Genomic DNA, 18,614 nt, shown 5'->3' with positions numbered 1-18,614 from the left:
AAATTTGTGAAGAGCCTGGAATAAACAAGAAGTTTGAGTCCCTGTGAGTATTACAACCTCAGCCAATTCCAATTTTTTCTCAGTCAGAGAGAAAACACTTGATCAAAATAAAACTTTTCCACTGCTCGCTCCCAACTCTCATAGCATCAAATCTATAACTCTAAATGTAATAATGATCAACCTTAGACTATAAAATAACTAACCATCAAAAAGTTGTTATTCTAGGTTACATACGCTTACTTATTGTATGAGTGGAAGGGCAGGATAGGAAAATATTTGGCTAGAGGTCATAATGTACAAAATGAGCCTCCTTGATCCACATGTTTTGTTGCCTGACTCGACCTAACTCAATTTCCAACCGTTTCCTCAAATAACTACAGTAGCTGCTTTTCATCTGTCTTCTTGAATTTGACTTCTCATAGAGCCGTATGCACGACCGTGAAGCGTTGTTCATGACCATAAACGACCTTATTTGCTCCATTTTGTACAGCACTTATGCAAATCTATTTATTTTTCAAAGTTTTTTCTTTGCAGTTAAAATACACTCGTGGCCCCTCGAGGCAGATGATAATTATATTTTTTACTAACCTGCTTAGCATTTCCGACCCAAAATGTGATGTGATCAAAAGCCACAAAAGACCCAACCTCTGGCTGAAAATAGAGAGATATATGTTTACATTCGAATAAAGATTCCTATTTGTTTAATTTAAGATAAAGACATGTAAAAGTTTTGAACGAAACGTTTAGAAAGATCAAGCTAATGAAACACAATTACGATTACAACATCTATTTATGGCTGCTTCGAGCTTACCTTCTCTCCTTTGTCAGTATAAGTAGTCTGTGAAGAGAAAAAGAATGAGTTAACATTTTTTCACTAAAAAACGACTAGATCGTGAAACACGAAATCATCACATGCCATTTTACTCGCGATTTTTCACGGTTCTCCGTCCGTCCTCAGCTCACGTTGCAATCTGATTAAAGTATAACCCAGTCTTTTCCCTCAAACTCCAAATATGGGCATCAAAAGGTCAGGCCCACGCCTAGTTTGTCAGCATCTTGGGAAAAAAAGACAAAATGCAAAAACGAAAAAAGAAAGAAAAGGAAAAAAGGAAAAGAAATCAATTTGAGTTAGTTCGGCCTATGGCCTGTCTTTTATCAAGGCCAAGTTCAATCGAAAAAATGGTCAAGACAGTGTCTTTTTTTTGCACCTATCACATGACGAATTGATACATCCACTCTTTTTTATCTTCGTTTGGATACGATTCCATAGGTTTTCATTTCAGATTTGATGAAATGATACAGATGATACAGATTCCACAACCTGTAAAAGCAACGATTGAGATTAGTCATACTCTCTGTTTTGAGATTTGGCTTTTAAACGGTTCAGAGCCATGGAATCTTTCCAGTAGTGTAAATATGTAAATAAAAAAGTTCGGGACTCAATTAAGTTAGGTGCAAAATTGACACATTTTGATCTGGGGTCAGAATCGGTAGCGTGTTTGGAGCGGTAACGAATGAGCAAAATTACTCTCTTCCAGGCTCTCATTGTGTGGGGCATGAGGACTAGCGGGGTCGGGGAAGCGCGCGAGCGACATAAGCAAATACAACTGTTAAGCAAACGGCTGCTTTAGCTGACTCCCGCTTGTGATCACTCAGCTGCTTTCGCATTCAGTTTTACTGACCGAGACATTGTACTGGCTTGGGATAAATTGCGAGTAACGCTTGGGTAATGGAGCGGTTCACATACGTTCTTGGGTCCAAAATACTACGCACATCGCTATGGATAAGTGGCTTTTCATCGTACATCCTGGTCTTGCATTACTTCAGATATCAGTCGCAGGAGTGGATGAGAGGTCTGTGCAAAGTTCAACGCCGAGCCGTCAACGTGGGTCTTTTTACAGGTTTGCTGCTTGTGTCATGAGTCCTGTTCTTAGACGCCCATTATCAAGTTATGTTTGATTTAGAACACATTAGAAAAGCCCTTACTCAGAAGTGTCCAAATCGGAAAGCTTCCCATGGTGTTTAGTATTCCCTTGCCACTTCCATATACTGGGGAATGTATTTGTCCATCGCTGTTTGCTGCGTGTTTTTCTCTCTGTGCCTCGCGATAACGAACGATCTTAGAGAGGATACCATCGCCTGACTAAATGCACTGGGAATGTTTGAGATGCTGTAATAATGCACAAACGAGTGCTTGAACAACTTGAAGAAAAGATCAACCGCATACGGGTCTGGATTTTAGCTTACTCTTTTTTTTTTTTTTTACCTCCACCGCGCCACAACAATATCAACAGGACAAAAAAAAGGAGTAAGGGGGGGGGGGGGAGGTCAAGAAGAAAACATTAATGGGAAGTTAGGAGCTAAATGGTACGCAATGCCCTTGCACTGCTTTGCTTTAATTATCTGAAGAATCTGTATTTTAACTTTTAGACTGAGCATTGCGCAAAACTATTTGATGTTATTATATGACTGTGTCTCACAAGGCCAGTGGAAACTACCGAATTCGCGAATTTGATTGGCTAGAATCAATATTGAAAGCGGTCTCGATTTTCCCATCTAGACCGGCATCTAGACTGGTCTAGAGAAAAAAGGTACAAGAAATATAAAAAAATGGCATATAAGACACAGCCATATCATAAACATCTTGTTAACCGAGCTAGGTCGGTCTGTATGGGAGAGTCTTGACCTCGGTCGCCGGGACAGAAGTCATTACCTTCGGTCTGTACTGGCGACCTCGGTCAAGATTCTCCCATACAGACCTCTCGCTCGGTTAATAAGAACTACATATTGAAAACGTGACAGTTAGTAAACCTGGAAGACAGAAAAGTAGCTGTCACCTATCTATGTTTTATACCTGCTTCCTTCCTTACGCGATACCTGTTCGAGTTGTATTTTCTTTGTTATTCTGTAAAAAGTTGAGTACCCAGAAAGCAAGGAAGTATATAATTTTCCACGCATCCGCATGGATTCAGAGTAAGTAGCTTTCCTCTACTTACTTGGATGGATTTTATTGATTTTTGTTAAAGTCTGAGAACATTATCATACAAGTTAAAGTTCTCCTATGCTTTTTTTTTTGACAGGAATATAATGAATTCCTCATTTACTGCAACTTAATCGTATCTGCTCTGATCAAAAGTAATTATGTGGGTTTGGTGTTTCAACTGCGATAAATAGAAATTTATTATCCGAAGTTTGCATTTGCTCAGCGTGAATGGGCTTCCGGCCGAGATAAACAATAGGACTGAGGACTAGAACGACTGCGAAACTGACAAATATAGGCAGAGGATCATATTCTATTGGTTATTTGATTTGAGTGACCGGTGACGTTTGGTCGAAAGAAAACAAACAGTCTGGTAGAGATGGCTTTCTTTATAGCAAGGCACCGATGTCTTAAGGTCATGGTGAGTACTGTAAAGATGAATTTTTTAGTGTGATATAAAAAGGAGTAACACCTCGATCATGGTTTGTTCAATGCAGTGACTTGGTGGAAGACATTTGTGATATCGCTCTACGATAAAAGCTGAAAAATACAGTCTACAAAGAGGAAGACAGTCACAAACAAGGTCGGTCGAAAAGTTTCAAATTTCATTTAGAACCTAAAGTATATTAATTAAATTGCGTAGTACCGGTGAGGGGTAAAGTTGACTTGTTTAGAGTTACTCTTAGCTACTAAAGTCAACTGCCAAACGTGGTGCTGGTGAGCCAAGCTTATGCAAATCTTTCGAGAGAGAAACTTAAGGAGGAAATAATGAAATTCATAATTTTTTTCTTTTTCTGAAAGGAAGATATAGAGGGCTATTCAGCCATTATCCCTGAATGATTAAATGTTCCAACTAAAGTGAACGCATTTCGGTTTTGTACTTCAAACGCTTATGACGGATGAGCATGCAAAAATGGAACATTTTACTCTGTTTAACAGGGGACGTCAGGCCGCAGTGTGGGCAGCATTTTTCAAATGGGAGGGTTATAAAGTGGTTTTAAAGCTAGGCGTAATATTTGAATAGGAACTGATCAATTATCAAATGAGATCGAGAAAAAGTTCAGGAAGTGATGTTTCTTTACTTAAGAAAATTCATTCTGTACAAGAGGTGAACGAATGACACTCACTTCGCAAAATTTTAAAACGAAAAGGAATTTATTTCGCTAATATCTTACACTAGATAGCGAGGGTTTAACTTTTCAGTTTTCACGCGACTTCGTAAAATTCAAAATGAAAATCGATAATCACGGAAGAATGAGTAAGGTTAAAACTCTGGGAGGAAGATATAGAGAGCTGCTAGGCAGTTTAGTCAGAATAATTAGGTGTTCGATGTTGAGTGAGTGTATTTCGGGTTTGTACGTCAGACTTTTATAATAAAGCTAGATGGATTTGAGCATATAAAAACAACATATTTTACTCTGTTTTACAGAAAACATCAGGCTTCAGTGTTCATCGCTTTAAACGGTTGGATATTCTTTACGAAAACGATCTTAGTCCAACTGAAGTTTTTTTCTTGAGACGGTAAGCTATCTGTGCGTGCCAATCAACTTTGAATGTCTTCGTGAACTTTTCGTTTTCTACCCGGGGTGTGATTTGTATGATCGATGACAAGAATACTAATGAAAATAAGTGAATGTATTTCGGTTTTTGGGAGTCAGACATTTTATTAGAAATTTGAGCTTCCAAGATGAAAACATTTTTCTATTTTTAACAGGAAACGTCAGGCTTCAGTGTTCATCTCCTTAGGACGGTTGGATTTTCATTTCAAGGTCGATCACAGTAAAACTGGAGCTTCTTTTTTGAAACGGTAAGCTATCTGTGCGTGATGATCGAGACATTGTCTTCGTGAAAATTTATTTCAAAATTAGTGTGATTGGATGATTAAGACAAATATATTGACAAAAAACTAAGTGAATGTATTTCGGTTTGGCACGTCAAACGTTACAACAAATGACGGATTTGAGCTTCTAAAATGAAGCATTTTACTCTGTTTTACAGGAAATTTTACAGGTAAGCTATCTGTGCGTAATTTGCTGTATATACTGTTTGATTTACTGTATAATTGTCTTCGTGAACTTTTCATTTTCTAGCTGGTATGATTTGTATGACCGAAGAAAAAAAAACTAACTGATGTAATCGATATGAAAAACGGAGGAATTCGATCGGTAATTTGCTCGAAAATTATCTCATTATCACCGGTCATTACCCTTGAAAGCGTTAACTCTAGATGACTTAAACATGATACCAAGCAGATAACATTCGCTGTATCCAAAGTAATAAACAAGAATTGATACTTCCGTTTTTTGGGAGGGTAGAGAGGGGGAAATGATCCTAAACCTACTTTACGTTGTAAGATTCGTGGGCCTGTAAAAAAAACTCTCCTCAAAACTAACAACAGTCATTTCCCCAGGTCAAACGTTTGCAATTCCTTTTTGCTTTGAAACTCGCAATTCGAGGGCGCAAACAGCGAGCAATCATCTGAATAATGATTAAATTATATATGCTTGAGTTCGTCCTTGCATTCGAAACTTATTAAACAATTGCAATTAAAAAAAAACATTTAAACACGACTAGCTTTTCGTATTCATGTCAAAATTTTCTGATTTTTTGGAAATAGCAAAATTTTCACTTTCTAAGGGTACACGGCTAATTGAGAATGCTGGTTGACTGTTATGAAAGTACATAACGTCTTCACTCAGTAGTATGGTATGGTTTGTTATCCATGTAATACAATGAACACCTCACAGCTTGTGCACTATTTATCTTCTTAACATAAACAAAGAGAAGATAAACTGAATGACCATAGTACGCTTGGTCTGGTTGGTCAATTCAGTTTCCAAGCGGATGCCTTATCAGGTTATATTTTATGTCCTAAAAGCGATATAACATATTTTTTCCGGGCTCTTTAACGCGATAAAGCCGCACGGGATGTTGGGAGATCACTCAAATATATTGATTAGGAACTGACTGATTTTCAAGTAAGATTCATTATAATTTATGCGAGATTTGAGCGAGGGTTGAACTCCACAGCTTTCATGCGAAATCATAAAATTCAAAATGAAAATCCAATATCACAGAAATTTGTATAAAATCCTTTCTCTGGAAGAAAGATATAGAGAACCATACAGCAGTTTATTAAAAATAATCAAGTGTTCCAACAAAAGTAAATGAATTTCGGTATTGTAGGTCACAACGTGTATATATTAAATCAGCAATGACAGATTTGAGCATGCAAAATTGACAAATTTTACTCTGTTTTACAGGGAACGTCAGGCTTTAGAGTTCATCAATTTAGAACGGCTGGATCTTCATCACAAGATCGATCACAGTACAACTGAAGCTTTTATCTTTAATTGGTAAGCTATCTAAGCGTGATAATCAGCTCGTTCTCTTCTTGAACTTTTCGTTTTCTGATGTGATTTGGATGATCAAAAACAAAAATACTAACTTATATAATAGATCAGAAAAAACGGACGGAGCCCATTGGTAATTTGCTCTAAAATAACCACGTCACTGGACTTTACACCTGAAGGCGTTAACTCTAGATGACTAATATGTGGCACCAAGCAGCCTCCCCCATAACCAATACATAACGAGGAAATTTTTGCGGGAGTATAACGTCCCCTTATCCGTCGGATCAATCTTAGACGTTGTAGTATTTAGCAGTGTTGAGTTTTTTCCGAGTTGAGCCGTGTTTTGACAATCCCGTTGAGCTAATCAAAATACAAACAAGTGGTAAAAAAACTCAGCAATATTGCACACCAAAACGTCTAATAAGAACTAAGTGAGTATGATGCACGATCCTCGCAGTGGAGAGCGCTATTTATGCAATAGCGAAAATCAGACCTGAAAAAAATCAGGCCTGTACGGGATTCGAACCACTGACCTCTGCGATACTAGTGCAGCGCTCTACCAATTGAGCTAACAAGAACCAAGAACCAGGTGTCCAAATATGGCGCGCTATTTGTATGCGATTCGCGCGTTATTTGTACCCTCCTTAACGCAGTTAAATAATAACGAAATTGCTTGTACATGGTTGATAGGAGAAAATTTTTGCCGAGGAATATGGCAAAAGTTGCTGTACTTTACTCCTCGGTAGGGAACCAAATTCACGTCCACAAACCGTGAACACCTGTAAATCTCTGCCCGAAACCTGGGACTCACCAGTGGGAAACCTGGGACTCACCAGTGGGAAACCTGGGACTCACCAGTGGGAAACCTAAGACGTAAACGATGATATGGGATGCTTGTCAATTATCTTAATTCTTCACAGTAGCTGAAATCACTGGCTACATGCATTTAATGAGTTTGATTCAATTTTTTTTTAATGGCGTGACAAAACAACCACCAATATTGTGGACACATCACAACTTTTGTTCCATTTGTAGAGATTATTATTTGTTCATTACCAATAGCTTTTTTTCCCTTTTTTCCAGGTAAAAGCATCATCCAAGTACTAACTTTGTTTTCATTAAAGTGAAGCTGGATGTTTCTGACTTTTTAAATTGTAAGTTTGTTGTTTAGGATTACTTGTGGGTGTTTTGTTTTTAAGTGGCAATCCTAACTGAACGAGATTGAAAAAGTCTACAAATTCACTGGCTTGTAGACGCAACACGTCAGCGTTGCAGACTACAGTATTGAGTAGTCTTCTACAACGGCTATTTTAGCGCTGACCTGTTATGTCTACAAGCCAGTGAAATACAACAAACAGTTATTAGAGCTCATCAAAAACAGCTACTTTTTGCGGTTCTTCTCTAAACTCCATCTGATTTATTTGTCGAAATACCATCTTCTTTACAAATACATTTACATGTACTGCGAACAAGGACAGTTGTCTTTTAATCTAGTCTGAGCAATCACCACATTTGAGTGCGCATGTAATATGGCTACCATTTATTACCAGCTCACACAAAATTACCGCCTTCCCTGATCTCTTCGAAAAATGCCCAAAACCCTAGGTTCGAACCGTTTTTTGTTTTGCGCTAAATGGTAAAATAAACTATTCTTTGACGGTTGAACCCATCGAGACCCTCACGAAACTGTTCTCCCACCCATTCTTCAGAACAAAATTTTTCCAGTTCTTTTTGAATTTTCCTGAGCCGGAGTTCGACCAGTTGCACTGTTTTCCTCCTTGAAGTTTATTTTCAAATTCGCCACCCCGCTCAAACGAATATAAAACATTTATCATTCAATAAGCAACCACAATTGAGGCGTGTCAACACGAGCCATATGCGACCCTTTTCATTATGCCTTCATCTTCAAAATGGATCGGAATGACACAACAAACAGAATGAACACTCAGAAATGTAAAAGATGTAGCAAGAAAAACTACCCAACAAAACAATCTAAACTATGTTCGTATAACAATGATTCCGTAAACGAGCTAAAACTTTCAAATAGCAGCATGCAAAAACTACATTAAAAGAAACTGATAACCCCAAGTCGTAAGACGCGAATGAATCTAAGTGACAAAAACTCTAATATGGATAGCCTACCGCTAATCAAGCATTTGTAACAACATACCATGTAGCACCCCAAAGAGAGTGCTACATAACCCATGATAAATACATTTTGCAGAAAACAAACAGCGGAGCGTTGTTTTCGCTCCATAACCATAACCATTACATGACATAAAATTCAAGGTAAATTGCGCGGGAAAATACGGTTTACGATACATCCAAAGTACAAACGACTGCAATATTTTACCTTCTTTTAAGGCCATTCTCGCTTACAATGAGGTTTCTAGGATAGGTTTCTAAGTCTCAAGGTTTTTTTCAGCACTTTTTTCCTTAACGTTTCATTAATCTCCTCGAGCGTTTTCTTCGTCCTTATTACTTCACCTTGGCTTGGTAGTTTTTCAGTATTTATTTCCTGGAATTTTGATTTCTGACATTCCTTAGCATAGAGGGGGACTAATATCGGAGGAAGGGGGCTTATAACGGGTTGGAAATACTGTTTAAGTTTGACTTAAACTTCTTACGCAAACGCGGGAAACATGAACGTAGGTCAAACTTCAGTGGCCTTAACACGATACCAGAGATCATACCCAGATCCCTTAAATAGTTTCAAACCAATGGCCCCTCGTGTAGCCATCAGATACTGTAGCTATAGCTATTGAAAAGCGAAAAATCTGGCAAACGCTAAATTTGGTCTCAGTAGCACTTTAAGAGCCACTGACCATAAATATCGAGAATCCGCCGACAGTTGCAAGATTTCGTAATTCATATCATTTTTTCTAAAGGACCCTTTTAGTGAATCTTTTTAGAAAATTGTATCAAAAAGTTCTATCGCCCTTTTTTTCTCCGAAAAATCGAATAGTTCAAAATACGCCCGGATGGCCATTGTACCCCACGTAAAGCAATGAAAAATCACGCATCTTCGGAAATGCGATGCAATCCCGCTTATTAATTTTGTATGCTAGCAGAGGGTCCTTTTATCTCTTGGAAATAATTAACTTCTTGTTATCTTGTCGCGTTAAGTGTGAATAGTGACCCGTCGGCTTTGAAATAGAGTACTTCGCGTCTTTTTCGCAGAGGTAAAATAAAGGTCAACTTCAATGGCCTATAAATTGGTATGGCATATACATTTACTGATCATAATATACATCATGTCAAAGCTTTATCCTTGTATTTTCATTCCTCCAATTCTCTGTATTCGCCCGCCATTAGCGGCGCGTCCATGTTTAAAAGAGTTTGGGTTTTTTGTCTTAAATGCAAGGCGAATCGCTGAACAGCTGTCACGACCCATTTAAAAGCCTTTAAAAAGGTCCGTTATGATAAATTTACAAATCAAAATATACATCATCTTTAAGCTTTATCCTTGAAGTTCAATTTCTCAAAGTATCTTTCTTGGCCCGCCATAGGCGGCGCGTCCAGCCTTTTTTTTCATTATTTACTCAAATTCAATTACACAGATAATCAAAACAAAAACAAAAACAAAGAGTTAAATATATATACAAGTATAAAAAAGAGATATCTGAGTAACTAGGCCAGTTTATACAGAATTCTAGAATCCTTATTTTAAATAAACTGCCTGTGATAAAATACAAAAAAATTAAAAACTAACTTAGAGAAATAGCAACAATAATACGTAATCAAAAATTATAAAAATTTATCCTTACTTAAGTTAAATTTACTGATATAAAACTGATTCACTGTCTGACTAAACAATGATACTCGATCAATTAACCTAATAGCTACAGGCAGGTCATTCCATAAATCCACAATGCGATATAAAATGAGAATTTAAAAACATCGGTTCTAAAGCGACCCTTGGCAAGTATGGCTTCTGTGTTCCTCATATCGTACTTATATGATTTGAAGCTAAAATATGATAGGACGTCAAAATCAAGGTGCCCCTTCAGACATTTAAAAAAGAAACATAAATCTAAAACCTCCCTTCTAAACTCGAGAGGCAAAAGACCTAATTTTAGTTAACGTTCTGGATAAGTTAAAACACATTTCAAGATAAATTTGGTGGCACGCCTTTGAACACGCTCAAGGGCCTTGATTTTTTCTTTAGTATAGGGAGACCAAACTTGAGATGCGTACTCCAGCTGCGGTCGTACCAACGAATTATATATAATCAACATAATTTTTTGGTCGCAGTCAATGGTGCACGTTCTGTAGATAATACCCAAAATCTTATTTGCCTTACTTATAGCAAAGTCAATGTGGTCGTTCCAGGATAAATTCGAAGAAACATGAACGCCTAGATCTTTCTCAGTTGAAACGACTGCAACCTGTGACCCGCTCAGATTATATGATGTGTGCTTAAAACTCTTTTTCTTTGTCACGACAAGGTGCTTACACTTATTAGCGTTGAAATTCATGAAATGCTCAAACGACTAACCAGTTAAGCTTAGTAAGTCTCTTTGTAGTTGATAACACTTCATATCATCCGAATAGTGTTGGACAGTAGTCTTAATATCTGTCACACTTGGGGCACTGTTGATATATATTATAAACAACAAGGGTCCCAGGATAGACCCCTGGGGCACACCGGATGAAATAAGTAGTTAAGAAGATGCTCGGCCATCTATAACTGTCATATGCAAACGAACTTGAAAAGAGTTCGGGCTAAAATGACAAGAATTGTATTGCCATCCGTTGAACGGCTGTCACGGAAGAGGTCAAGGCCAATCTTTTAGCTTGCCCAGTAATGTAGCCAGGAATGAACCAAATACGAGACCTCTTGCTTGACAAGACTGTTCAGACTTAAACATAACAGCGTAACAAGAAATTAATATTTTCTAAGAGATAAAAGGACCGTCTGCTAACACACAAAATTAAAAAGCGGGATTGCATCGCGTTGTAACCGTACGAAGTTGCCGAAGTTGCGTAAGTTTTCATTAGGGATCCTTAGCAACGACGACGGCGACGGCGACGGCGACGGCAACGAGAACGGCAGAAAACAATAGGCTTAATGAGCAAAAACAATCGCCCTGCAAGTGCGTTTAACGTTTTGGTACATTTCTTTGCCGTTCTTGGCAAAACAATAACTTGAAATAACCAAACTTTAGGTTTTCTCGAGAACGTGAGCGCATGACGGTTAATTTTTCTTTCTTTCTCCTTACTTTAACGCCGTTCGTAGTGATATAGTCCCTGAATAGTTCGCCAGCAGTTTCCAAGTGAAACACATCGGAATAACCTCGAAAGAGCGACAAAATCGAAAAGTTAGATTTCGACACGACGTTTTCGTTGCCGTCGCCCTCGTCGTTGCTAAAGCTCCCCATTGCTTTACGGGGGGAGGGGGGGGGGGAGAGAATGGCCATCTGGGCGTAGTTTGAACTTTTCGATTTTTCGGAGAAAAAAAAGCGCGATAGAACTTCTTGATACAATTTTCGAAAAAAGTTCACTAAAAGGGACCTTTGGAACAAAAAAAAATCAATTAAAAAATTTTGCAACTGCCGGCGGATTCTCGATATTTATGGTCAGTGGTTCTTAAGAGGATCTCCATGGAGTAATGAATTTTACGGCTATCCGTTAACTTTTTGGCCATTTGACGGCTACCTTTTAATATAATTCTATTGTTGTTATCAGAAATGTTTTTCTATTTACGGTTAACCTTTTTCTATGACTATTGGTTAAAATGTTCGGCCAATTTACGGCCAGCGGTTAGCCTCATTGAAACCCTGTCTTAAGAGCTTCGGTAAGGCAGATCATAAACTAGGTTTGCGTGCTCAAATTGTTAAGACAACGAAACCAAGGTTTCTTTTAAATCTTCTAAATTATTCGCCTCAGATGTGTAGTAGTTAACTATCATTTTTTTTTCTCAATAACAGCGAAGAGAGCTGTGATGGACAACACAGGAGAAGATTTTATCACGTTAGCTATCAAGATAGGTTTAGCTGTCGCCACTTTCCTTCTCAACACTGGTTTCGTTAGAAGAGCCATCCTATTGTGCGAAGAATGCTCAGTTCTACTGAACAATGGAAATTTAAGCAAGAAAAGCCCAGTTTCGAAATTACTTCATCAGAGCATTTTAAATTTAGGGAGAAAGGTGGTGTCCAAATTATTACTCTTGTGTCAGGACTTTGATGACAACTTCCACAAAGGTTACCTAAATTTAGTTCTGGCTAGAATACTTCGAGCTCAAAACAATCTTAAGGAGGCAATAAAATTTTATGAGACGGCAAAAAACATCATGAAAGCATCTGGAAATGTAAAAGAAGAAGCAGAATGCTACAACGAACTGGGAACATTATTCGAGTCGCTTAGTCAACATGACAAGGCCCGAGAGTACCTGGAGAAAGCACTCGCTATCAAAAAAGCTGTTGGTGACAGAGATGGAGAAGCAACAAGCTACGAAAACTTAGGAAGATTGTTCCGATCGCTTGGTCAATACGACCAGGCCCGAGAGTGTCTGGAGAAAGCACTCGCTATCAAAAAAACTGTTGGCGACAGAGATGGAGAAGCAACAGCCTACGGAGACTTAGGAACAGTGTTCCGATTGCTTGGTCAATACGACAAGGCACGAGAGTATCTGGAGAAAGCACTCGCTATCAAAAAAGCTGTTGGCGACAGAGATGGAGAAGCAGCAATCTACGGAAACTTAGGATCATTGTTCATAGCGCTTGGTCAATATGACAAGGCCCGAGAGTATCTTGAGAAAGCACTCGCTATCAAAAAAGCTGTTGGCGACAGAGATGGAGAAGCAAGTACCTACATAAACTTAGGAACATTGTTCCGATCGCTTGGTCAATACGACAAGGCACGAGAGTATCTGGAGAAAGCACTCGCTATTAAAAAAGCTGTTGGCGACAGAGATGGAGAAGCAGCAAGCTATGGAAACTTAGGAACATTGTTCATATCGCTTAGTCAATACGACAAGGCACGAGAGTACCTGGAGAAAGCACTCGCTATCAAAAAAGCTGTTGGCGACAGAGATGGAGAAGCAAATAACTACGGAAACTTAGGATCATTGTTCATAGCGCTTGGTCAATATGACAAGGCCCGAGAGTATCTTGAGAAAGCACTCGCTATCAAAAAAGCTGTTGGCGACAGAGATGGAGAAGCAAGTACCTACATAAACTTAGGAACATTGTTCCGATCGCTTGGTCAATACGACAAGGCACGAGAGTATCTGGAGAAAGCACTCGCTATTAAAAAAGCTGTTGGCGACAGAGATGGAGAAGCAGCAAGCTATGGAAACTTAGGAACATTGTTCATATCGCTTAGTCAATACGACAAGGCACGAGAGTACCTGGAGAAAGCACTCGCTATCAAAAAAGCTGTTGGCGACAGAGATGGAGAAGCAAATAACTACGGAAACTTAGGATCATTGTTCCGATTGCTTGGTCAACACGACAAGGCACGAGAGTATGTGGAGAAAGCACTCGCTATTAAAAAAGCTGTTGGCGACAGAGATGGAGAAGCAGCAAGCTATGGAAACTTAGGAACATTGTTCATATCGCTTAGTCAATACGACAAGGCACGAGAGTACCTGGAGAAAGCACTCGCTATCAAAAAAGCTGTTGGCGACAGAGATGGAGAAGCAAGTACCTACGGAAACTTAGGATCATTGTTCCGATTGCTTGGTCAACACGACAAGGCACGAGAGTATCTGGAGAAAGCACTCGCCATTAAAAAAGCTGTTGGCAGCAGAGATGGAGAAGCAGGAATCTATGGAAACTTAGGAACGTTGGTAATAGCACTTGGTCAATATGACAAGGCCCGAGAGTATCTGGAGAAAGCACTCGCTATCCAAAAAGCTCTTGGCAACAGAGATGGAGAAGCAACAATCTACGAAAACTTAGCAACATTGTTCCGATCGCTTGGTCAACACGACAAGGTCCGAGAGTATCTGGAGAAAGCACTCGCTATTAAAAAAGCTGTTGGTAACAGAGATGGAGAAGCAGCAATCTACGGAAAATTACGAACGTTGGTCATAGCACTTGGTCAATATGACAAGGCCAGAGAGTATCTGGAGAAAGCACTCGCTATCCAAAAAGCTCTTGGCAACAGAGATGGAGAAGCAGCAATCTACGGAAACTTTGGAACATTGTTCATAGCGCTTGGTCAATTTGACAAGGCCCGAGAGTATCTGGAAAAAGCACTCGCTATCCAAAAAGCTCTTGGCAACATAGATGGAGAAGCAACAACCTACGCACACTTAGGAACATTGTTTCGATCACTTGGTCAATACGACAAGTCCCGAGAGTATCTGGAGAAAGCACTCGCTATTAGAAAAGCTGTTGGCGACAGAGATGGAGAAGCAAATAGCTACAGAAACTTAGGATCATTGTTCATAATGTTTGGTCAATATGACAAGGCCCGAGAGTATCTGGAAAAAGCACTCGCTATCCAAAAAGCTCTTGGCAACATAGATGGAGAAGTAATAATCTACGCAAGCTTAGGAACATTGTTTCAATCGCTAGGTCAATACGACAAGTCCCGAGAGTATCTGGAGAAAGCACTCGCTATTAAAAAAGCTGTTGGCGACAGAGAGGGAGAAGCAACAATCTACGGAAACTTTGGAACATTGTTCATAGCGCTTGGTCAATATGACAAGGCCCGAGAGTATCTGGAGAAAGCACTCGCTTTCAAAAAAGCTGTTGGCGACAAAGATGGAGAAGGAAATTGCTACGGAAACTTAGGAACATTGTTTCTATCGCTTGGTCAATACGACAAGGCCCGAGAGTATCTGGAGAAAGCACTCGCTATCAAAAAAGCTGTTGGCGACAGAGATGGAGAAGCAGCAATCTACGAAAACTTAGGAACATTGTTTCAATCAGTTGGTCAATACGAGAAAGCCCGAGAGTATCTGGAGAAAGCACTCGCTATCAAAAAAGCTCTTGGCAACAGAGATGAAGAAGCATCAAGCTATGGGAGCTTAGGAGAATTGTTCCAATCGCTTGGTCAATACGACAAGTCCCGAGAGTATCTGGAGAAAGCACTCGCTATCAAAAAGGCTCTTGGCAATAGAAATGGAGAAGCAACAATCTACGGAACCTTATCGCAACTTTATCTGCTTCACGGTAAATTTGGGGAGGCTGACAAATGTCTTGAAAGAGCAATGGCAATTAGAATGAAAGTCGGTGACCGAATGGGAGAAGCGAGTGATTTAACAAGTCTTGGAATAATCGCTCATCGGCGTGGTTTGTATGAGAAGTCTAAGGAATATCACGAAAGAGCACTTGCAATTTCGATAGAGGCTGGCAGCAGACAAGGAGAGTTAACCAGTTACGCAAACTTGGGATCATGTTTCCACTCCATTGGTAAATATGACATGGCCGAAAAATACTTCAGGAAGGCCCTCCGACTCAGTAGAGATATTAGAGACAGTTTGAACGAGTTCAAATGCCTTTGTAATTTAACGGAGTTGAAAGTATCAGAGGTTGATTTTAAAGCCGCGGTTTCGTATCTATTTCAAAGCATTGAAAAGTTCGACACTTTACGAGGTTCCCTTAAAGAAAACGATCAGCTTAAAACGTCACTTTTAGAGGAGTACGGTACCTTTCCCTACAAGATGCTCAGTCGGTTGCTTTCTTCCAATGCGAAGCCCGAAGACGCTCTTTATGTCGAGGAACTAAGACGGGCAAGAGGCTTGGCCGACTTGATGGCGTCTCAATACTCTTTAAAAGAGCAGATCACAGGTAGTCGAGAAACGTGGTGTGGCATTCAGAATGTTATTCCAAGAGAAGGAGACTGTGCATGCTTGTATATTTCGATTGATGAAGAATCTGTTCGGTTTTGGGTTCTCAAAGCAACAAGAGCCATTCTTTTTTTAAAAAGAAAAGTGAATCTTCGCCCAAGCGAGGTGACTGGACTAGTCCCTTCCTTAGATGAGTTTTTCTCAGGCAGCTTCCTTGGCATTTTACCCGAAGAGAAATGCGAAGATCGATCGTTTGACGATATCGAGTCGATGTCGCTTGTCCATGAAAATTGCGCGCTGATGCGTGACGATGATGCTGTTAAAGTTATTAAAGCGAATCTTCACTTATGCCACAAGATAATCATCGCTCCTGTGGCTGATTTACTGAAGGAATCCGAGGTCATAATTGTCCCCGATTCCTGTATGTACCAAGTTCCATTTGCAGCCTTACGTGAAGAAGGAGGCAAGTATTTCTCGGAGACGGCTAGGATCCGTATCGTTCCCTCTTTAACGACTCTCAAGATTATTCAGGAGAGCCCCCCAGAGTATCACAGTCAGGTCGGGGCATTGATAGTAGGTGACCCTGAGGTTGGAGAGGTGATTTACAACGGAAGACGCAGGACAATAGAGCCATTGCCATGTGCAAGAAATGAGGCAGAGATGATTGGAAGACTTCTTGGCGTAACACCTCTGACTGCACACCATGCAACAAAGGAGGCTGTACTTCAAGCGATTAACTCAGTGAGTCTAATTCATCTTGCTGCGCATGGAAATGCCGAAAGAGGAGAGATTCTTCTTTCTCCTAAGCGCCCAACGCCGTTTATTCCACGAGAAGAAGCCTACCTTTTGACGATGGCGGACATCTCACAAATTAAGCTGCGAGCTAAACTGGTGGTACTTAGCTGTTGTCACAGTGCTCGTGGACAGATTAGAGCTGAGGGAGTTATTGGAATCGCTCGAGCGTTCATAGGATCCGGTGCTCGCTCAGTGTTGGCGGCACGATGGGCCTTGAGTGACAGAGCCACAGAGAAGTTTATGAGTTGTTTTTACGAACATTTGTTCCGCGGTGAAAGTGCCAGTGAATCTCTTCACGAGGCCAGGAAGTGGATGAGGAATAACGGCTTTGAAGACATTTCTAAGTGGGCCTCGTTCATGCTAATTGGCGACAACGTGAGTTTTGATTTTGGAAAGTGGCCAAAGTCTACTACACCCAAGGAGCTAGGAGTCAAGTAAACCCTGTGTATCAGAAAGTACTGGGACTGAGCAAAGCTTGCTCTTTTCAATCACCCCCCCCTTCCTTAATGGAAATGACTCCCTTTGCGAAAGAGATCTTCGAGATAAACTGGTGGTACACCGTAATATATAATATGGAACAGAAAAGTTATAACGCAGAGTTGAAATTTGACAGAGAACAAACTTCAAGAACTTTATTTTTCACAAAGCGAATTGTTAAGCATTCAAAATAAGTAAAATTTCCTAAATTGTCTTTTCGACAGCGATTAGTCAATGAGGCCAAGCAAATTGGAAGTAAATTATTTTCTTAAGTGACGCGTATGATTGCCTAAGCACACATTGGCTATTTTTTTTTTGAAAGACATTTTTGTGACACCAAACTCATTTGAGATTTTTTTAAAATTTTTTTGACAAGGTATAATATGGCACCTCAAGTATGATAACAAAAGTTTTCCCCATTGGAGTATGATTATGTAAAGTTTTTATAGTCCTTTTTATTGGAAGGAAATACGTAATGATATAATTTTTAGTGATCATTTTTAGTGCCTCCGTACTCGATTTATTTACTCCTATCTTTTTGATGTGACGGAATTAAATCTTCGGGGAATAACTTTTTTTACGAGGGATAAAGGTTTAAGAAACTAGTTAGAGAAGCAGCTTAAAATTCAGTAATGTTCGGATTACAGAAAGAACTTCTAAGGCCCTGTTTACAAGCAGGTAGGGTAACCCTAGTGCTAGTGTTACCCTGGCAGGAGGGTTACCCTAACGCTCCCACATTTCTTCTTTTTTTCATCGACGTGTTTACAAGGCAGCTAGGGTTAGCCTAGCACTAGGGTAACCCTATCTGACCCTAGCTGCCTTGTAAACGCTCTGCTGGGGATAACTCGCCTACCCGGGACAACGTTTTACTTGTTTCCAGACCCTTTGAACATTGATAGCAATGCGTACGGTTACCAAGCATAGTTAAGTTGTCCCGGGTGGTAGGGTAACCCTACCTGTGAAATTTTGCTTGTAAACCCGGGCTATCTTTGACCCGCCTACTAGGGTAACCCTAGCACAAGGGTTACCCTCCTTGCTTGTAAACAGGGCTAAGGTTATAAAGGGACTTAACAAATTGATTTCGTGCATGTACCGGTTACCAGTGAAACTTCAGTAACACATTTTGAACTGGGCTTTTTTAGATTTCAGTTTTGTCTTAACTTTTCTCTTAGACCCATTTTTTGCTGTAATTGATATGCGTTCAAAGAAGAAAGTAAATAAAAGTACAAGTTTTAGTTTTTACTCAGGGCATGTTTTCTCGTTTCTT

At 39.7% G+C, this 18,614-nt stretch overlaps 2 protein-coding genes across 2 annotated transcripts in view; one reads left to right on the top strand and one right to left on the bottom strand.

Annotated features, from left to right (window-relative positions):
- LOC111345162 (4-hydroxyphenylpyruvate dioxygenase-like) overlaps nucleotides 1–882 on the bottom strand; it is a 55,029-nt gene extending 54,147 nt beyond the window's left edge. The window contains exon 1 of the mRNA XM_088742169.1: nucleotides 812–882. The gene's annotated coding sequence lies outside the window, so the exon portion shown is untranslated. The remainder of the gene's footprint in view (nucleotides 1–811) is intronic.
- Nucleotides 883–2,939: 2,057 nt separating this feature from the next.
- Nucleotides 2,940–18,589, top strand: LOC111346658 (uncharacterized). Its single transcript, XM_088742149.1, has 7 exons — nucleotides 2,940–3,401; nucleotides 3,478–3,563; nucleotides 4,410–4,501; nucleotides 4,695–4,787; nucleotides 6,244–6,336; nucleotides 7,417–7,487; nucleotides 12,264–18,589. The coding sequence occupies exon 7, from the start codon at nucleotides 12,278–12,280 to the stop codon at nucleotides 17,306–17,308; it is 5,031 nt and encodes a 1,676-aa protein (XP_088598275.1). The 5' UTR covers nucleotides 2,940–3,401; nucleotides 3,478–3,563; nucleotides 4,410–4,501; nucleotides 4,695–4,787; nucleotides 6,244–6,336; nucleotides 7,417–7,487; nucleotides 12,264–12,277; the 3' UTR covers nucleotides 17,309–18,589.
- Nucleotides 18,590–18,614: the final 25 nt, after the last annotated feature.

The sequence above is a fragment of the Stylophora pistillata genome, chromosome 13, assembly GCF_964205215.1.
Source record: "Stylophora pistillata chromosome 13, jaStyPist1.2, whole genome shotgun sequence".
NCBI lineage: Eukaryota > Metazoa > Cnidaria > Anthozoa > Scleractinia > Pocilloporidae > Stylophora > Stylophora pistillata.
The sequence above is the reverse complement of the archived record's forward strand: the minus strand, read 5'-3'. Positions and strand labels throughout refer to the sequence as shown.